The sequence below is a fragment of the Oculina patagonica genome, chromosome 5 (genome assembly GCF_052425735.1).
Source record: "Oculina patagonica isolate OP01 chromosome 5, crgOcupat, whole genome shotgun sequence".
NCBI lineage: Eukaryota > Metazoa > Cnidaria > Anthozoa > Scleractinia > Oculinidae > Oculina > Oculina patagonica.
This window is the reverse complement of record NC_135762.1, coordinates 21,776,964-21,797,664: the sequence shown is the minus strand read 5'-3', so window position 1 is coordinate 21,797,664 and position 20,701 is coordinate 21,776,964. Positions and strand designations below refer to the sequence as shown.

Genomic DNA, 20,701 nt, shown 5'->3' with positions numbered 1-20,701 from the left:
ATTTCGGCTAGACAAAACTAACCTCCTTCAGCGGCTGAAAAAGCAGCCTTTTGGCCTATTTAGCTGTCCGATCAGCCTTTGCATTTAGTTTATCGTTTTACTCTTCATTACTGATCCTGATCTACGCCAAGATCCGGCTTCACTTCGCTGCTGTTTGTACAAGTGGTCCTTTCATTATTTTGGTACCTTATGGTAAAGTATCGAAGGATAGCTACTGTATGAAATAATAGCTTCAATTAATCAGTGCGCTCAAATTATAATGGAGTTTGAAGTATTTTTTTGCCTCTCAGTAGATTGCTTTATTAGAAAAGTTTGAAAATGTCAGTCCCAGCAACAATAAACTTTAAACGCACCATTTTTCTATCAAACAAACTCCGGGGGGGGGGGGGGGGGGGGGGGGTCTTAATTTTTCATCAATTTTGTATATTTTATCTGTACATTCAGCAGCTTTTCTTGCTCCATTGAGCCAGAACGTTTTACGAGGTCTGCACTATAAGCTTTTGTGGGCTTATAGCGGAGCTCCAGCGCGCGAAGCGCTCCAGAGGAGCACCATGCGTAAGGAAATTTGCTAAACCCATGAAGCCGAAAAAACTTGGTTATCGAGTGATCGTACGCCCTCCCGTAAAGACTCGAGAGGGGGGAGGAGAATGCTTTTTTATCATACCTAACGAACGTTAAGGTCAACGTCGGCTGGTATGTTTCATATTGGACATCCATGTTATGGCCAATTGACAGCTGCAAAACAATGTATCCGCTGACCAGTATCGCATGACCACATCGCGGGATCAGGTGTATAGCTAATCGAGGTGATGTGTTTTTTAAAGCTGACCGCTGAACAAGTTGCTTTTTGCCATTGTATGGCGGGCTCAAATCTTCACTTTTTGTTTAGGATAATGACAGGATTTTGTAAGCACAATTCCAGTGATCGGAGTTGACGATTTATTTCGGCTATGGATCTTTCTTGAGTAGTATACGTTAGTAATTTTAATGAGAGTATTTTCACAAAATTAAAGAACCAGAAAATAAGTAAGTGTTAGGAGCTCAGCTTTCAAGTCATCCTCGGAGACCCAGGGGGGCAGTTTGTGGGGGCGACGGGCAGCTTATCGGGACAACGGGATTTTCAGGGGGAAAGTTAACAACATAGAGCGTAACTTTCGCCCGAAAATCCCGTTGTCCCGATAAGCTGCCCGTCGCCCCCACAAACTGTCCCTGGGTCTCCGAGGATGCTTTCAAGTTAGGCTTGGCTAAATCTATATATTATGAGTTCTGATGTCTGGATTAATTCATTGAATATCACTGTGTAGAGGACAGGAAGCTTTCGTTATCTGAAATTTAGGGTGTACATTTAATTGCAGTGTACAAGCATATCTGGGAGGATATTTTGAAAATTCGATAGTTTAATCATTATGGGACTCATTTCGAAGTTTTAGTATATTTTGGGCTATTTATTGAAGTTAACACATACATGTATTTTGGTGATGGTATGAAGATAACGGCGTCGAATATTAGTATCCGAAAATGTTGTAACATCGACTAGTAGCTTCTAGTGGAACTGTAATCTTTTCTGATGTGATATATACCGTACGAATCTTTATAGAATCATAGAGTGTACGAGATTGTAACTTAGATTGATGGTTCTAATCTGAAATATAGTAATGATTAATTATATGTTCTTTTGGTATCGGCGCAGATGTTTATCTTATCTTTAACAATATAATGAAGAAATTGTTTTTCAGCTAGCTGTTTATACAGCGCTGATATGGTTTGATCTTTTTTACTCAACACTAGCTCGACGCTGCTCTTTTCCAAGAATTACTTACATTTCTTTTGTTATTACTAAAAAAAATTGGAGCTTAACATACATTTCAGAGTCTTGATTGGTTTAGCGACCATTGAGTATCCATGCCCAGCGACCACTCTCACGAATTTTGTCGATGCATGAGATTTGCATTGTTATGGGAAATATGGTACTTCTGTACAATACTGTCGTATTGCATAATCTTTTTGGTATAATTGAAAGTTCTCGTAGGCAACCGGACTCTCAACAGCAAAAACGCACAAAATTAACAATTTGAACAGCTACGGGAAGACTCATTTTATGTCCCTCCTTTAAAAATTTTCCTCCTGATAAATCTTATCGCCGACCACAATATATCTAATTAGACTTAGTCGGTTGGAATTAATTTAGGAGATAAATACGTCAAATATTGCCAACCAGATAAGCTGGTATCTTATCTTGTACTGCTTCAAAAACCAACAAAAGTGGTCTTGCTACAATTATGTCTTTGTTTTCGAGGGTCAGAGCTTTCGTGTTCCGGCGCTCCGAGCTGAAAACTGTGCTTTATGATCTGTAAAGTCCCTCCCTGCTAAACTACGTTTCCAAAACCCCTGCATGTATACCAAATAAGATATCCCTGTGTATTTGATATGAATTACTGTTATGGTTGGGCTTGGCTTGCAAATGTTTTGGTTTTGGGACCACATCTATACGTTGTCATTTTTCTTAAAAAAAAAATCGGCGAGGAAAAGATGAAAATCGGCGCACTTTACTATTTTGGCGACGTGTGCAAACCGGTTTTAGTGTTTATTTATTAAATGAGTTATTTGAACTTACCTTGATTTTTTGCATTTTTTCGTTCAGCTCACTGTAATGAATAAACCCAAGAATATAATGGCAGGAATAATATTTCTCCTGCAAAAACTTTTTCTTTGGCTTCCCTGGAATCTGGGACTCGGGAGCGAGTTTTCTGGGTCTTCCTGATCACGAAGGTGCGTGTGTTCCATCATGATAACCTTGTCGAAGGCAACAAAAACAGCGTCGAATTTGAACTAATGATGGTCGCACTTTAAAGGCCAGACAACCTCTTAACTATTTATGAATTTATGATTGTCTTGGTCTATTGTTGGTAATGATATAGAACGGTTTTCACTTGAGTGTCGAAAGTAAATTGCGTTTGCTTTGGTTTTGCATTACTACGCTTAGTGATTGGCTTAAAAATTTCGCGCCACTTTCTCAGCCAATCAGGAGTAAAACCAAAACCAATCTTGACTCGCTCGCGCACGTTTTCCCGCTCTTCGTGCCAGTTACATGTATTTGCTTCGAGTTTTGATTGGTTCACTGGATTGTCTGTGTCCTTTGTGATTGGCTAGAGTAATTACTTTGGTTTTGGTTTTACGACACTCAATTAAAAATTGCTCTATACAACAACTAGCGTTATCAAAGCAACTGATGTATATATGTAATTTTCTTATTTTTACAGCAAGTGCAATTGTTGCTCGTATCCTGGTGTACAAAAACGAATTATGGGATAATTCGTTTCTGGGAGTTTAGTTTTCTTCAATTCAATGCTTTTCTGCGGAAAACGTTATTTCGGTTTTGTTTCTATATGTGGACAATTTTCGCCCGCTTTTTACAAGTTTTAACTTATTTTTTTTTATTACTTCAATATGCCTACCAAATTAAATTTTAGCTTCCTGTAGAGGGCCACATTTACAAGGCTTCAAGAAGCTCGATGTACTGAGTTTTTTAAGCGTTGGAGTGCGGGTTTTGATAATAAAAATTCGGTAGGACGCCAATCCTCGTTTTTTGCTTAACTTAGTATCACATATGGCCATACTTTTATTTTCAACATGTTTCTTAGCAACAGAGAAGATTTGTTGCTATAAAAAAGGTTAAAAGGCGGGCGAAAATTTTCCACTTCAAGAAGTTATCAGTAGTTCGAAAGTCGAAAGAATAAAGACCGACAAACAGAAGCTAGCATTGGTATAAAAAAAAAGTTAAAAGCTTCTGGTTTTGTATTTATCTAGTAAGAATAATTATTGCGGTTTTCAGTGAAATGCGAACTCTGATATTCAAAATCCAACTAACGATTGCGTTTTTCGCTGCCGTCAATCATAATTATGGCGACAGCCAAAGAACCATGAGAAACGGAAACAAACACAATCCAATCACAACTGAAAGACTTGACCTTTTGACCCGGTTGAAGTGAGCTCCTTTTTTTTCTGAGAGGTCAGCTAAGATGATTGACGGCAGCAAAAACCGTAAACCGTTGATTGAGGGTTGAGTTTCAGAGTTCGCATTTCACTGAAAACCACAATAAAAAATATTTGGTTGATTAGTCTCAACAGTTTTGTTTTCTATTAAACAGATGGCAAATCCCCTCGTGATCACATTATCTACAAGAACAGGTTAATTCAGCTGTCTCGGGGGAACTTCATCGTCATCTGTGTTTTAGCCAGCATGGCAGCATGGGAATATCTCTCTGCTTTGGATTTTTATACTTCAATGTTGTCAACAGAAATGAAAGGTAGGAGGCTTTACTCAGTGCCATTTAGTTTGCTGATGTCATTTCCCAGCCAAAAAACCGTTAAAAACAACAACAAATAAAAAAACCCTGATTGTTTGGATTTGCAATGTCTGCTATAGGGCAAAGTTTGAGCTCCATCGGATTATTGCGGTTTTCAGTGAAATGCGAACTTTGATATTCAAAATCCAACTAACGATTGCGTTTTTCGCTGCCGTCAATCATAATTATGGCGACAGCCAACGAACCATGAAAAACGGAAACAAACAAAATGGATCGAAATCTACCAATCACAACTGACAGACGTGACCTTTTGACCCGGTTGAAGTGAGCTCCTGTTTCCCGAGAGGTCCGCTAAGATGATTGACGGCAGCAAAAAGCGTAAACCGTTGATTGGGGATTGAATTTCAGAGTTCGCATTTCACTGAAAACCGCAATAAAGACCATTAAAGAGACTTACGCTTACTTCACTATTCTGGCTTTCTAGATTATTAAAGGATATTCAAGGCTGAAGCATTGTTCGATAGAGCAGGTTTCAATTGAGTGTCGTAAAACCAAAACCAAAGTAATTACTCCGGCCAATCACAAAGGACACAGACAAACCAGTGAACCAATCAAAGCTCGAAGCAAATTCATGTAGCCGGCACGAAGCGCGGGAAAACGTACGCGAGCGAGTCACGATTGGTTTTGGTTTTAGTTCTGATTGGCTGAGAAAGTGGCGCGAGATTTTTAAGCCAATCACTAAGCGTAGCAATGCAAAACCAAAGCAAACGCGATTTACTTTCGACACTCAAGTGAAAACCGCTCTATGTACATGCTTACATCACTAATGGATGACGACTGTGTTGGTTCCAGGTTGGATTTGAATAAAGATTGATTCATTCGATACATGTATTGTTATTCACAACAAACAGGAAAGTGTAAAGTTCGTTCTTACCCAAATATCGGCCCTACATTTTGGCCTTTCTCGGCCTCGACGTTGTTATACAGAGGTTCTTGTAAATCAGAGTGTAAATCAAACTCTCTTCGAGATATCGACGTTTTTGCATGAAGTATGAGTCGAAGGTTTATCCTGTGCATTGTTCTTCGAACTTATCATTACAGTTTCTTTGTAGTTTAGTTTAACAATTTCCTATCTTCGCGGAGGAAATGCAGCCATATAATTTTGTCAAAAATGGCTCGTCCGCGCCGGGTATTTATACACATATTCCTTAACATTACACAAATAAACAGTGCAAATTTCACCGAGATCTGACAATTCTATACTTTAAAATTGCAAGGACCTTTCGAGGCAGTCGATTACGGCAGCGAAATTAGCAAATGAAACAGCAAAATATGCGTTCGACGCTTTGTTTTTGCGACGCCATATTTGAATTGTTATAGGTAGACCGCTGTTCAATGTGTTCAAGGCCGTATCGTTACGATTGCTCCACGAAAAAGCACGAAAAAAAATACGGATATTTCCGACAACTGTCGGAGAAAACATTGCGCATATAATTGCGGCGTAAACAAATCGTTACACTCAAGCTGCGTTTTGTCTAGGCTCTGCGAGGGTCGGATATCAAGACTCAGGATTAAACAAAAGCCATATATACAGTGAATGCTTTCGAATTATATTTGAAGATGAAATACGAAAGAATTTTGCTGTCTTTGACTGAAATTCCACTCGAACTGCGTAGATACGATCGCATGTTGTAAAGCCGATTCATGCAACATTTCTGTCAACGCGAGGTCTCGTCCCTAACGACCTAGGCTGATGTAGCGACCAAATTTGGCCTAATTTTTAACCGCTCCTAAGCTAAAAGAAGCCCCCATCTCTTGCATTTGTTTTAACTTCAATAATATCTTTGAAAAGAGCGAGTTTTTTGGTATGGTTTATTTTTGACGTTTGTAATTTTTAAACGATGTAAGTGCTAGTGATTATTTATTCGTGTTTTAGTTACGCAATCCATTGTTTGTGCGACGCTTTTTATAGATCGCCTTTCAGACACACGTGCGTTGAGATAAGAAAGCTGACATGTCACTTTTAAAATTGTTATATAACGTTTGTAAATGTGACAAGTCACGTTTTTTCCATGAGATCGCAAGTGATCACCCACAGCGGAAAGTAATCCCTTGAGAAATTAAAACAGTCCCTTGAGAAATTAAAAAAGTCCCTTGAGAGTTAACAAGAATGTCCAAATTTTGTCCACATAACCCCTATTCTACGTTTTTAGCTTGTAAACAAGCAAAAACGTCGAAAAAATGAAGTTAATGATAATGACGATGATAGGGCCCGGAATGTCACGGGGATTTCGCAGATTTTTGGTCTAAACTGTTCTGAAATAAGTGGTAGGCAACTTTACCCATGAAGAACATTATCTTTGAACACTGATTTAATTGAAGATATAACATTTATATTATTTGGGCATAAAAATCAAGCTTCAGCTATAAATATCGATTGTTTTGAAGGCGCGCGTTGGCTAACGTTTTCAAATTGCAATCCATTTACATCCGAGCCATTCGCAGCCAACCGCACTTTTAAACAAGTTTAGTGCTCTAAATAGCAATTGTTAATAAAAATGAACCATTATTTTTAAGTTCCCTACGACACAAATTAAAATTTTGGCTGTTCAAAAATCTGTTAAAGTTCGCGACATTGTATTGCGCTTTAGTCTATTTTACTTGAAAATCTTCTGCAGACTAAGGTAAATGTGAACGACAAACATATTCCAAACATATGAGCCAATGCAGCCATTTCACATGACGGACACTACATGAATTCCTATTGTTTATTGCTTATTATTATTATATCAGTTCAAGATTACATAGTGACAAGAAGACCATAGACAATAAATAACTGTACCAGAGAACTGCATTATTTTTTAAGTGAATAGGCATGTTACCGTTTATAACTTACATCTATATTTAACAAGGTTAAGTAAGCAGATAGATCAGATATATTAATTCTTATCTATTGTGAATATGTGAATAAAGGAAATTGGTTAAGAGGTGGGGTGGGGCGGCTTTAGTCTGCGGTCAAGCTCTCTTTGTGGTGGGGGTGGCGGAAAGAGAGCGATCTCTTTCCCTCAACTCCAACCGCTACCCATGAGAGAGGCGGCTTTGAAGTTCTAAAAGGCATCTAAAAGCAAACATTTGTTGCACCAAAACATTACAGATACAATAATTAATCGCATTAATACATTCATTGTTTAACATGAGGACAAATCGAAATTAATAAATAAGGATTTGCCTGGATTTGTCCTGCGTTCGCCAACTTTGTAGCCGTCACCCAACCGTTACGCGACTCCCAAATAACGGCCGCGAAGGGGACTTGACTGAATCCTCGGTGCGTTAAGGACTAGTAAATGCTGGTTAATCAGTAACTTCCCTTTATATATGTGACCACAACTGAAAGTTTGAAACCTGCATCTCTTTCCCCGTCTTTCAAATAAATTGTTTTACATGTTCCTTTTTGTATACACCTTGTGTTACCGATATTTACAGTCAAATGCCAATTGTACAGCGTGTGTTTCAAACACCGCGGCACGCTAACAAATTGCGAATTTTTCTTAGTGCATTCGGTGCCTTGCTGTCCAAGTATTTGGAGATTTCCTTTTTTAGATCTTCTGGACATTCTGAGAAAGAGAAAAGAGTACAGTAAGCAAACAATGTTTTAATAATGTTGAGGGTTGTAAATTGGGGGGGGGGGGGGGGGGGGGCTAGGTCACGTTTCACGAAATGTGGAATGGCCATTTCACGAAACCAGGCCCAGAAAGACGATCAGTCACGGTTGTGCACTGGTCACGCAATTTACCACATGTAGTCTTGTTTTGAAACGCTTACTGGATAATTTTTTTGGAAGGATGAAAGAATGGTAGTTTACAGTCACATTTCACGAGAGAAAAAAAAAGAAGTCATTTCGCAATTCTCATGAAAAGAGTCGATTCACGGATCACGACTGTAACCAAATCAAGTTTCTCGCGATAAAATTCGCGATTCACGGGGAAAAAGGCCCCTCATGGAACGCGGAAAAAATCCTTTACAGCCCTCAATGTTTAATAACAACCGATCAGTTAGCAGTTACGTACTATAATCGCCAGTACTTAGAGATGTGGCTGCAAATGCTAGAGCCTGCGAACAAGTGAGGTAGTTTGCGTGATTTTTTTTTTAATCTCGGCCCGCTAGCCGATTTTTCTTATCATTCAGATGTATCCATCCCCAACTAGGGAGGCGTTTCGCAGGCTAAGAACATGTAGATCGGGTGCCAATGATACGCGGTGGCCGAACGGTGAGGGTAAAAGGGGGAATGAGTTTGCGGAATGGCATGTGGCATGACTTGCGGAATGGCATAATTATGCAGAATGTAACTTACGCGGAATGACTCATTGAAATAGATTATAATGAAATGGGCGCCAAAATTTTAAAAGAGAAGCCGCCTTGTTAAATCGCTGCTGGCTCAAACTATCAAGGACTGAGCAGTGCAGTATGGACAAGGAAACTTCCATAGAACATCGTTGAAAAGATCATTTCAACGTTCAAATCACCGATGTACGCCGAATAGAACCACAGAAAATATTTTAGCCACTTACCGTGACGCTTCCGTGACGCTTGATTTGGTTACTTGCTAAAATAAGCGGCTGAATCTTGGCCGAGTAGTTCTGTTAACGTGAACAAAAACTCTCGTCTATTTGCCTTAAAGAACAGAACGATATTCGTTCTAAAGCTACGTACTTCATAACCTGAGATCATGCCCTCCCTCCCTACTTACCATCTTTGCAAGGGAAAAAAACGCCTGATCGCAGGTTACGTACTTCAAGGCAAGACAAACAAGTTCAACCCATTTGAAGAAAGTTTTTAAAAAGACGGCGCATTGAATGAAAGAAGTGACCTGTTGTTAGTCGCCCGCGAAATAATGTGTGACCGTTTCACTGCCGTGTTCCAGGAATCTTTTTTTTCTAAATCAAAACTTGCTACGGGTGGGAGAAAGCTATTGGTTTCATTGACGACAACTCCTTTTGTATATTTCTAGCTTTTTATTACGGCGATGAAAAGATCGTGACACGGCTTCTCTGCTGGTGTGACACTAGTTCACACTAGTTACACCGCAGTTGATTTTATCGATGTGTGTCTCGTGATCTGTGCGGTAAAATTAAACGCATATTTAGCGGATGATTTTCCTAAGAGAAAGCCAAGTATTCATAACAAGTAGGCAGTGATAATTACTCGCCGGATTTCTTTTCGGGCGGTCGGCTGTCGCTTTTTTAAGTTAGTGTTAATATCTTCCACTGAGCTTCGTAATGGCAGGGGAAAAGCTAGTCCGGCTTTTCGCAGCCTGGCGTTCGAGACGAACCTGGAAGCGTTGCGTGATTTCGGCCCGAGCGACTGCGAAGGAGACCAACGAAAAGCAAGGCTAGTAGACTTTCAATGAAACAAATACGCCGTAGTGTTCCAATGAATCTCTCTGCTTTGCATCCTGTACATTACTAAATCGATCATTCAACACGTGATGGATAAGGACAAGTACCTTCAATCGATTGTCATCATGTTAAGACTGTTAAACCCCGCAGTAATAAATAATGCGGCTGCTCTTAAAAATTGGCGCGCTTTTCAGTATAATTTATGTCAATGAGTCATTCCGCGTAAATTACATTCTGCATAATTATGCCATTCCGCAAGTCATGCCACATGCCATTCCGCAAACTCATTCCCCCTTTTACCCTCACCGGTGGCCGAAGAGGGAAAACGAAGAACAACACCCAATTATCTAAAGCGAGAGCTAGAGGTGACGTTTATTTCCGACAAGTACAATCAGCTTCTTTTCTTGCAGAACTCGAAGCTGTTTTCTGCGTTAGGCTTTTGCAAACTTACCACGAACAAATTAACAGTAATTGAGTCTTTTGATGTTTTTTCTTATAGCCAACAAGAAGTGACGGATCGTCGAACTAGAGAGCGAATACAGTAAAAACCCGCGTATAAGAACCTAACTTTTTTCAAGTTAGCCTAAACAGGTTCATATATAAATGGTATTTAGTGTAAAATTAGGCTAACTAGGTTCTTAACCAGGTTCTTAACTTTTGTTCAAGAAATAATAATAATATAATAATTATATTCAAGGAGGACAAGTTTTATGTAACTATGCTGTAACTATAATGTGTACAGACTGTGTTATAAATATATTTTTGAGAAGATATTTTAATTCTATATTTTGAGAACATTATTTTTTTCCTTTAATTTTTGAAAATAAGAACCTGTTTAAGAATTTTAGCCTAAAATGGTTCTTATGTGAAGGGTGCGTAAAAATGAAATTTTAGCCTAACAGGTTCTTAAATGTTAGGTTCTTATACGCGGGTTTTTACTGTATAACGGCCGTGGGAATCTGACGGGTGGGCGAGGTAGCAGTCGCAGCACCCCTCTCCGCTTCTCATTTTTTCGCTCGCTCGTTGGCACTTTCGTTCGTTTTTTCGCTCCACGCGCTTGGAAAGGAATCCACTGCTACGCAGGCTAGTTTTTCGTGCGGTTATTGTTTCGCTTCCGTTTTGATGATAAATATACGATATTATTCTAAGCAGAAGTAATCATGATTGCCCCAATGCGCATAACTTAGAGCGGTTTTCACTTGAATGTTTTGCATTGTCACGCTTAGTGATTAGTTTTGAAATCTCGCGCTACTTTCTTAGCCAATCAGAACTAAAACCAAAACCAATCGTGACTCGCTCGCGCACGTTTTCCCGCGCTTCGTGTCAGCTACATGTATTTGCTTCGAGTTTTGATTGGTTCACTGGATTGTCTGGGTCTTTGTGATTGGCCAGAGTAATTACTTTGGTTTTGGTTTTACGACACTCAATTGAAAACTGCTCAATTTTGTGTGTTTCCTCAAGAGATTTGACTGACAGTTCTTCGTAAAGCCATCATCGAATACTATTACTTACTCTTGTAACAGCGAGCCCCAAAGTACCCAGTTCCATAACATTCACAGCGGAAACCAATTTTCCATGATCCCTTCTTGCTCAGTTGCACACAGTATCCATTGTTCTTGCATGGATTTTCCTCACACGGGTCCTCTGTAACGTAAAATATAAATGCAGTGGTTGTATGGACAGCATAAAGTGTATCTTGACAGACAAATTAATGTCGTCTTAGTAAGGGGGGGGGGGGGCGAGAACCTGGAGGTTAAGGGGGTGGGAACCCTGCGGGATGCGGGCGAAGACGGTTGGAAGTGAGAATCCCAAGGTGGCGGGAACCGAGTAGCCTCCCATGCAGTCGTTTTTTAGGGGTGATCGTATTCCACTCCTCCAATATGATCGCCCCTAAAAAAAGACTGCGGGGGAGGCTAGGAACCGAGAGGAAAGGGAAAAAATTTTCAACCATACATGATATTTTGCAATAGAATGAGACTCTTTTACCCCACGCCCAACGACTCAGGGGAAATAAAAAGACGCTCCTTGGGAACAGGCGGGGTTCCAAAGGGATTGAGGGTTCCAGGGCTCCAGGGCTCTAGCCTGCAAGCAGGCTCCCAATCTGATCAGCAAGCGAAGCGAGCCGAGAAGGAACCAGGGAACCAAACTTTTGGGGGGGAAATGAGGGGGTGGGCGTGAAGTGCCATGGCGTTTTAGGGGAAGGGGGGAGGACAAAAAAGTAGTCTACGTCGCGGATGGTGAATCTTGAAAAGTTTAGCTAAAAAAATTTAAACTTCATTTTTTGTTACACTTATCTTAATTATCCTTCTTTCTTTTTATCATGCATGACCAATCATCGCAAAAACAAAATGCAAAATTTAAATTAGAAGACGTTCATGCAAAAAAATGTTTGCAACTTACCAAACTGGTCTGTGTTGTTTGCGAGGCAGTTCTTCAGCGACGAGTAAGTAAACGGATTATTACAGCAAAACGCCTGCGCACAATGGCACATGCCCTCCACCATGTAGCAACCCTGGTACCGCGAAATATTGCACTTCAGTGATCGTACACAGGTCAGCTGTGGGGCCGCGTGGGATGCCGGAGCAACTGAAAGATAAACACACACGTGATCATGCCTCTCAGCTTGCCTGGTATGACAAAGCGCGCGGGAACTGGGACCGGAAAAACAAAACGCGCAAAGATTGGGAAAGGCAAGACGCGCGCGGAGGACGACGTTTGGAAAAAGCCTCGCGCGCGTAGGATGACGTTTAGATAGAAGCCTCGCGCGCAACCACATTTTAGTTCTTTCACCTTGACAGTGTCTACGGATGAGAGCTGGCGTAAAACGTGATGACATCTTGCATGCAGTTAGCGCAAATGACCTACACACGTATAGTGTTACATTCCCTACCGTATGCTAAAAACAGCACTCACAGGCTATAAACAACTCTTAACGCTACTTCGTTTGTTATGACGAAAATGAAGTATTCTTGGGAGAAATGACTAAAGCTAAACAAAACCACAACACGGATATTAAACAAGTGCCCTTTAATAGAGAAGGATAAGCTCCTAGGGATGAATTGTTCATGGTCATTGTACAGGTAATTTCTATAGCATCTACCCATGGAACAGAATTTAACTGTCTTAAAAGCGTTTATTAAAACCGGATTAAAAGTAATCTGAATGCATAAGCGTGCGGTTGCATAGAGCGAGAAATTTTGACTAGAGACCGTCGTTAGAACCTAAGGAATTGGCTTTTGGTTAATCGAACAAACAGATTACGATTGTCAGCTCTTAGATATTCACTTACACTTATCCGTCTTGAACATATATAATTAAAAAAATTTTAAAAGTTTGCTTTGTGCAGCGAAGAAAACAAGCTTACCTAGACTACCTAAGCATAGAAGAACAGCAATGGTCACAATCGCTTTCATGACGTTAAATTCTTTTGCACAAACAAGGTCAGCTCCTCGTGGTATTTGTCAAAGACACAAATAAAAGATAAGTAGTGACGATTCGTCTTATATAACCCCACTTAGTCCTTTGCAATTTGGCACCGAACCAGCATAAACGAGGAAAGCCATTTGTCTTCAAGGAAATGTACACCAATCAAAAAGTGACAATAGGCGTGATCTTGTCAATTTCCGTCTAGTATAGTGGCGACCACTTACAAAATTCAATTGAAATGATTATCCGTGCAAAGTGCACAGACATTTTTAACTTTTTTCTTGGCTTTTAGCAAAGTTTACATCATCCGGCGAAGTGGACTTTAGATAAGATTAAAAATGCCGAAGTATTTTGGAAAATTTAAATTTGGAGCATAGCGGAAATAGAAACACTCTGTGGAACAACTTGAAACGTTCTTATCAGGGATAAGCGTTGGTCTTATTCTTGTACATTTGTAAACGGGAATATAATACCACAAGATTAGGAAAAGTTTTGTCCGATTAAGCCTTCCTTTATGTTTTATTTTTGTAGGCCGCTTGGAAAATATGTGAGGTCATGTCTTGGCTCCGAGGATCCGAAAACGTGATGGATGTCGTATGATCGATTAATTACGCATTAAATAGTCCCGGCGTATCCAATCGAACAAAATCGAACCAAAAATCAATCGAACCCAATCGAACACCAATCGTTCGATTGGGTTCGGTAATCGAACAAAATCGAACATCTATTTTGCTGTGAGTTCGATTTTCGAACCAATCGAACCAATCGAACATAATCGAACACAGTCGAACACAATCGAACGCAATCGAACGCAATCGAACTCAATTCGACTCAATTTTGTTCGCTATCCATCTCTTTATAAGTAAATCAGGCAAGACTCATCAGGGGGACGGTGCACCGCACAAAATGTCCGCAATATAAACAAACAGGAGTTCGGTAATCGAACGTTCGACCGAGTACGAATGTCGACTGTTAGGTAATCGGACGTTCGATTTTGTTCGATTGTCGACTGTTCGGTAATCGAACGTTCGATTTTGTTCGATTGACCAAATTTTATTGTGAGTTCGATTATGTTCGATTACCGAACCCAATCGAACGATTGGTGTTCGATTGGGTTCGATTACCGAACGTTCGATTGGATACGCCGGGAATAGTGTCTATTGTTTTTTCTCAATATCCTGCTGTCGATTCACGTGGATAATTGCGTAGGAATAAAAAGTTGGGAAGCTTCCAGGATAGCGAACAGTAAGAGGAAAAAACAATTTGACGGAAGGATGTACCCTCTTGGTTCGTATTGTTTACATGTATGAAAGACAACTCTCTTACTGACATGAGCTAAAAAATAATTTAAGCTGCGACTGTTTTACACCGTTATCTTTACTTGATCTTGACAGAGATCTGAACAAAAAAACGTAACAAAAGTGCCTTTGTTATCCTGTTAATTTTCCGTAACATGAAATGCTGATTTAATAAAATAACACTTTTTTGCGAAAACCCATTTAAGTTTCCACGTGCAGATATGTCAAACTTGAAAGGAAATATCATGATCACGAGAAGGGTGAACCTTCATCAAAGCATGTTCTCAGTGGTATGCATGAAAACAACTCTCTCCTCCGCAAAGGCCTCTTTCGTGGGGGAAGGCGAAAAAACACGGGGGGAGGAAGGCGAAAACACGAAAAATGAAAAATAGGGGGAGCGCGGGGGACGCTCCGCGCGCTTACTTTTCACCTCTCCCCGTTCCTCTCCCTACTATTTCCCAGCCCGAAACACGAAAGAGACCTCTGCGGAGGAGAGAGTGAAAACAAGAAGACTGTAATCTCACGCTAGATCAGTTTTACAGATCGCCCGAATGTTGTTTTCCACTTGTCTTTTCGTTGTTTTTGTAACATCCATTTCCTGATGTGTTCCGCAAATGACGTCATTGAAATTCTGACCCGTGCTACGCAGCTGTAAACTGCAGTTAAATCTTCGTGCGTTTTCATGTCGAGAAAATGCTTTGTTCTGATGAGGAAAGGAGTTTTAAATATAAAATTTGTGAGTTGGAACTTTTTAGCGAGGATCCCAGCATGAACAGATCAAGTCACATGCATGTTTCATTCAGGATACGTGCGTGGGTTAGGTGAGCTGTAGGCACAGGAAACAAAACAATACTCTTTCGACAGGTGACTTATACAGCCAACATTGTGAATACATTAACGATTATTTGTTCCACATTCTTTAATAGAAAATGTCAACTGAAAACCTAAATAATATTTTAACGTTTCACATTTTGTATTTCGCCTTTATTTTTACTTAGTCTGTTTGTTTTTGTTTGTTTTACGGTGAATTTTAAAACAGTTTTCTTATTTAACAGATAAAACAACACTTAGCACAAACACTTGTTAGTTTGACTTAAAAGTCAGCCTCCATTTTGTGCGAGGGGGAGGTAGGGTAGGGTAGGGTAGGCTAGAGTAGGGTAGGGTAGGTAGGATAGAGTAGGGTAGGGTAGGGTAGGCTAGAGTAGGGTAGGGTAGGGTAGGCTAGAGTAGGGTAGGGTAGGGTAGGCTAGAGTAGGGTAGGGTAGGGTAGGCTAGAGTAGGGTAGGGTAGGGTAGGCTAGAGTAGGGTAGGGTAGGGTAGGCTAGAGTAGGGTAGGGTAGGGTAGGCTAGAGTAGGGTAGGGTAGGGTAGGCTAGAGTAGGGTAGGGTAGGGTAGGCTAGAGTAGGGTAGGGTAGGGTAGGCTAGAGTAGGGTAGGGTAGGTAGGATAGAGTAGGAAAGGGTAGGGTAGGCTATGGTGGGGTATGGTTGGGTAAGATAGGGCCACTGTACATGTATGAAATTGATCAGAGTACACAAATTATAAAAGTGTTTCAAGTATCTTTCTGCCTCTCAATAGGTTGGTGGTTTAGAGAATTTGAAAATGTCAGTGCCTGCATCAATAAACTTAAAACGCGCCATATTTTGGGCTATTTATCAAAGTTAACACAGACATGTATTTTGGTGATGGTATGAAGATAACAGCGTCGAAATTGGTGTCCGTAAATGTTGTAACGTCGACTAGTAGCTTCTAGTGGAACTGTATCAGTAATCCTTTCTGATGAGATATACACCGTACGAATTTCTATAAAATCATAGAGTGTACGAGATTATAACGTAGACTAAAAGTTCTAATGTGAAATATAGAAGTGATTAATAATGATATATTCTTTTGGTATCGGCGCAGATGTTTATCAAGTCGATCTGTTCCTAAGGAACTTATCTTTAACAATATAATGAAGAAATTGTTTTTTTACAGCTATTAATACAGCGCTGATATGGTTTGATCTTTTTAATACTAAATTAGCTTGACGATACTCTTTTCCAGGAACTAGTTTCATTCTAACGTTATTACTGAAAAACTGGAGCTTTGGATAATGCATTTCCAGAGTCTTGATTGGTTCAACGACCATTGAATATCCATGCCCAGCCACCACCCTCAAGAAAACTTATTTACTATATTATTAGTAAAACTCAGTGATTAAGTATACCCGTTTTGTTCGCAATCCTAGAAGTCTTGAAATAAGTCAACACTGCATTAAAAATATGCACTTTTGTCGATGCATGCACTGTAGATTCGTGGTATTTGCATTGTTATGGGAAATATGGTACTTTTGTACAGTACTTTTGTATTGCATAATCACTTTGGTATAATTGAAAGTTCTCGTAGGCAACCAGACTCTCAACAGCAAAAACGCACAAAATAAACAATTTGAAAAGTAACTTTGGGTAAGAACGAAGACTCATTTTATGTCCCCTCTTTTAAAAATTTTCGTCCTGTTAGTACGCTAATGAATCTTATCGCCGACTAGGCTCAAAAAAGCGGCTGGAAATTGATATAAATCTTGTATTGCTTCAAAAGCCCGCAGCAAGGTGGTCTTGCTACAATAAGGTCTTTGTTTTTTAGGATCAAAGCCTTCGTAACCAGGTGCGCCGAGCTGAAAAACTGTGCTTTATGATCCGTTAAGTCTTCCCTCCAGGGAAAACTACGTTTCCAAAACCCCTGTATGTATAACAAATAAGATATCCCTGTGTATTTGATATGAATTACTGTTATGGTTGGGCTTGGCTTGAAAATGTTTTGGTTTTGGGACCACATCTATGCGTTGTCATTTTTCTTTAAAAAAAATCGGGGAGGAAAAGATGAAAATCGGCGCACTTTACTATTTTGGCGACGTGTGCAAACCGGTTTTAGTGTTTATTCATTAAATGAGTTATTTGAACTTACCTTGATTTTTTGCATTTTTTCGTTCAGCTCCAAGAAGAGCTCCTAAAACGATCACTGTGATGAATAAACCCAAGAATATAATGGCAGGAATAATATTTCTCCTGCAAAAACTTTTTCTTTGGCTTCCCTGGAATCCGGGACTCGGGAGCGAGTTTTCTGGGTCTTCCTGATCACGAAGCTGCGTATGTTCCATCATGATAACCTTGCCGAAGGCAACAAAAACAGCGTCGAATTTGAACTAATGATGGTCGTACTTTAAAGGACAGACAACCTCTTTACTATTTATGAATTTATGATTGTCTTGGTCTATTGTTGGTAATGATATATACAACAACTAATGTTATCAAAGCAACTGATGAATATATGTAATTTTCTTATTTTTACAGCAAGTGCAATTGTTGCTCGTATCCAGGGCCCGGTTGTTCAAAGCACAATTAAGCTAATCCAGGATTAGCGTGAAATTTGATTTCAATTTTATATAATTTCGTTGAGGTTTTCTGTTAATATTTTCTGTCCCACAGTTTTGACATGGACCAATCTCAAACTTAACGAAATATTAGCTTTGGGAAACCCTTTAACACAAAAGAAATTAAAATCTTGATCATCTTTTAATCCTGGGTTAGCGTTAATCGTCTTTCGAACAACCCGGCCCTGGTGTACAAAAACGAATTATAGGATAATTCGTTTCTGGAAGTTTAGGTTTTCTTCAATTCAATGCTTTTCTGCGGAAAACGTTATTTCGGTTTTGTTTCTATCTGTGGACAATTTTCGCCCGCTTTTTACAAGTTTTAACTTATTTTTTTTATCACTTCAATATGCCTACCAAATTAAATTTTAGCTTACTGGCTTACTGCAGAGGGCCACATTTACAAGGCTTCAAGAAGCTCGATGTACTGAGTTTTTAAGCGTCGGAGTGCGGGTTTTGATAATAAAAATTCGGTAGGACGCCAATCCTCGTTTTTTGCTTAACTAAGTATCACATATGGCCATACTTTTATTTTCAACATGTTTCTTAGCAACAGAGAAGATTTGTTGCTATAAAAAAGGTTAAAAGGCGGGCGAAAATTTTCCACTTCAAGAAGTTATCAGTAGTTCGAAAGTCGAAAGATTAAAGACCGACAAACAAAAAATAAAAAATATTTATGTATGGTATAAAAAAAGTTAAAAGCTTCTGGTTTTGTATTTATCTAGTAAGAATAATTAAAGACCATTGAAGAGACTCACGCTTACTTCACTATTCTGGCTTTCTAGTTTATTTAAGGATATTCAAGGCTGAAGCATTGTTCGATATGTACATGCTCACATCACTGCTGGATGACGACTGTGTTGGTTCCAGGTTGGATTTAAATAAAGATTGATTCATTCGGTACATGTATTGTTATTCACAACAAACAGGAAAGTGTAAAGTTCGTTCTAACCCAAATATCAGCCCTACATTTTGGCCTTTTTGACCTCGACGTTGTTCACGGGGATTTCGCAGATTTTTGGTCTAAACTGTTCTGAAATAAGTGGTAAGCAACTTTACCCATGAAGAACATTATCTTTGAACATTTAACTGAAGATATAACATTTATATTATTTGGGCATAAAAATCAAGCTTCAGCTATAAATATCGATTGTTTTGAAGGCGCGCGTTGGCTAACGTTTTCAAATTGCAATCCATTTCCATCCGAGCCATTCGCAGCCAACCGCACTTTTAAACAAGTTTAGTGCTCTAAATAGCAATTGTTAAAAAAAATGGACCATTATTTTTAAGTTTCCTACGACACAAATTTAAATTTTGGCTGTTCAAAAATCTGTTAAAGTTCGCGACATTGTCCCTTTAATGAAATGATTGCGCTTTAGTCTATTTTACTTGAAAAATCATCTGTAGACTAAGGTAAATGTGAACGACAAACATATGAGCCAATGCAGCCATTTCACATGACGGACACTACATGAATTCCTATTGTTTATTGCTTATTATTATATCAGTTCAAGATTACAGATTGACAAGAAGACCATAGACAATAAATAACTGTACCAGAGAACTGCATTATTTTTTAAGTGAATAGGCATGTTACCGTTTATAACTTACATCTATTTTTAACAAGGTTAAGAAAGCAGATAGATCAGATATATTAATTCTTATCTATTGTGAATAAAGGAAATTGGTTAAGAAGTGGCGTGGGGCGGCTTTAGTCTGCGGTCAAGCTCTCTTTGAGGTAGGGGTGGCGGAAAGAGAGCGATCTCTTTCCCTCAACTTCAACCGCTACCCATAAGAGAGGTGGCTTTGAAGTTCTAAAAGGCATTTAAAAGCAAACATTTGTTGCACCAAAACATTACAGATACAATAATTAATCGCATCAATACATTCATTGTTTAATATGAGGACAAATTGAAATTAATAAATAAGGATTTGCCTGGATTTGTCCTGCGTTCGCAAACTTTGTAGCCGTCACCCAACCGTTACGCGACTCGGCCGTGAAGGGGACTTGACTGAATCCTCGGTGCGTTACGGACTAGTAAATGCTGGTTTGCACTTTCGCAGTCGTAAGCGGAGTCATACGCTCTACGGAATCTGATTCGGAAGAATCAGAACGTGTCCATTTTCTTCCGATTCCGCTTAATAATCGAGTGAAAACTAGATTGTCTGAGTTGCAAGCAGAAGCGGAAGAGTAAACCAATCAAAATGCTAGTTTTCACGCCCTTCCTTTCTGCTTGCGACTCCCACAATCTAGTTTTTACTGGATCACAACCGACGGCGTCCAAAGCGGAATCGGAACTCTGCTTACGACTCCATCAGTTTGATTTTCACTAGATCGTAACGCTTGCGCTTTTAATTACGAGTTTCCAACGCGAAACGTAACTGTGTAAGCTTCAAAACCCGTGTCAAAGCCCCAACCATTATTTTGAAGTGCGGCAGAATTAATAGCGTAAAATCGCGTGGCACGACAAAGCCCCTTTAAATAAAGGCACCTTATGAAGCTTAGAGAGGCACTCTGATGTAATAAAACTATCAATCTCACTTTACGGCTCCACAAGCTTGAGTAAAATGTATTTAATCTTCGTGCAGTCATGGGGAACAAATACTGTTTTCCGAAAATCCTCGAAGAGCTTCCGAATGTGATTGACCAATCAGAAACAGCCCGAACACTCCGAAAACTGTCGCACCAGCTTGACGTCATCAGCACACGTCATATTGCTTAGCAACATTTCGGTCGAATACTGCGGGCTTAATCTACTCTCGGAGGAAACATTCCGACTGTAAAAGTATTTGTTTCCCAGCTGCTTTGGTAAGTCGCTAAAGTAAGTTTAAGATCTTGAACTAATAAAACAAATTCAATACC

General features: G+C 39.6%; 1 protein-coding gene across 1 annotated transcript; it reads right to left on the bottom strand.

Annotated features, from left to right (window-relative positions):
• Positions 1-7,269: 7,269 nt before the first annotated feature.
• Positions 7,270-13,158, bottom strand: LOC144654646 (uncharacterized). The gene is made up of 4 exons (XM_078514847.1): positions 13,068-13,158; positions 12,104-12,289; positions 11,216-11,347; positions 7,270-7,921 (listed from the first exon to the last, which is right to left on the bottom strand). The coding sequence occupies exons 1-4, from the start codon at positions 13,114-13,116 to the stop codon at positions 7,818-7,820; spliced, it is 471 nt and encodes a 156-aa protein (XP_078370973.1). The 5' UTR covers positions 13,117-13,158; the 3' UTR covers positions 7,270-7,817.
• Between the last annotated feature and the right edge of the window lie 7,543 nt (positions 13,159-20,701).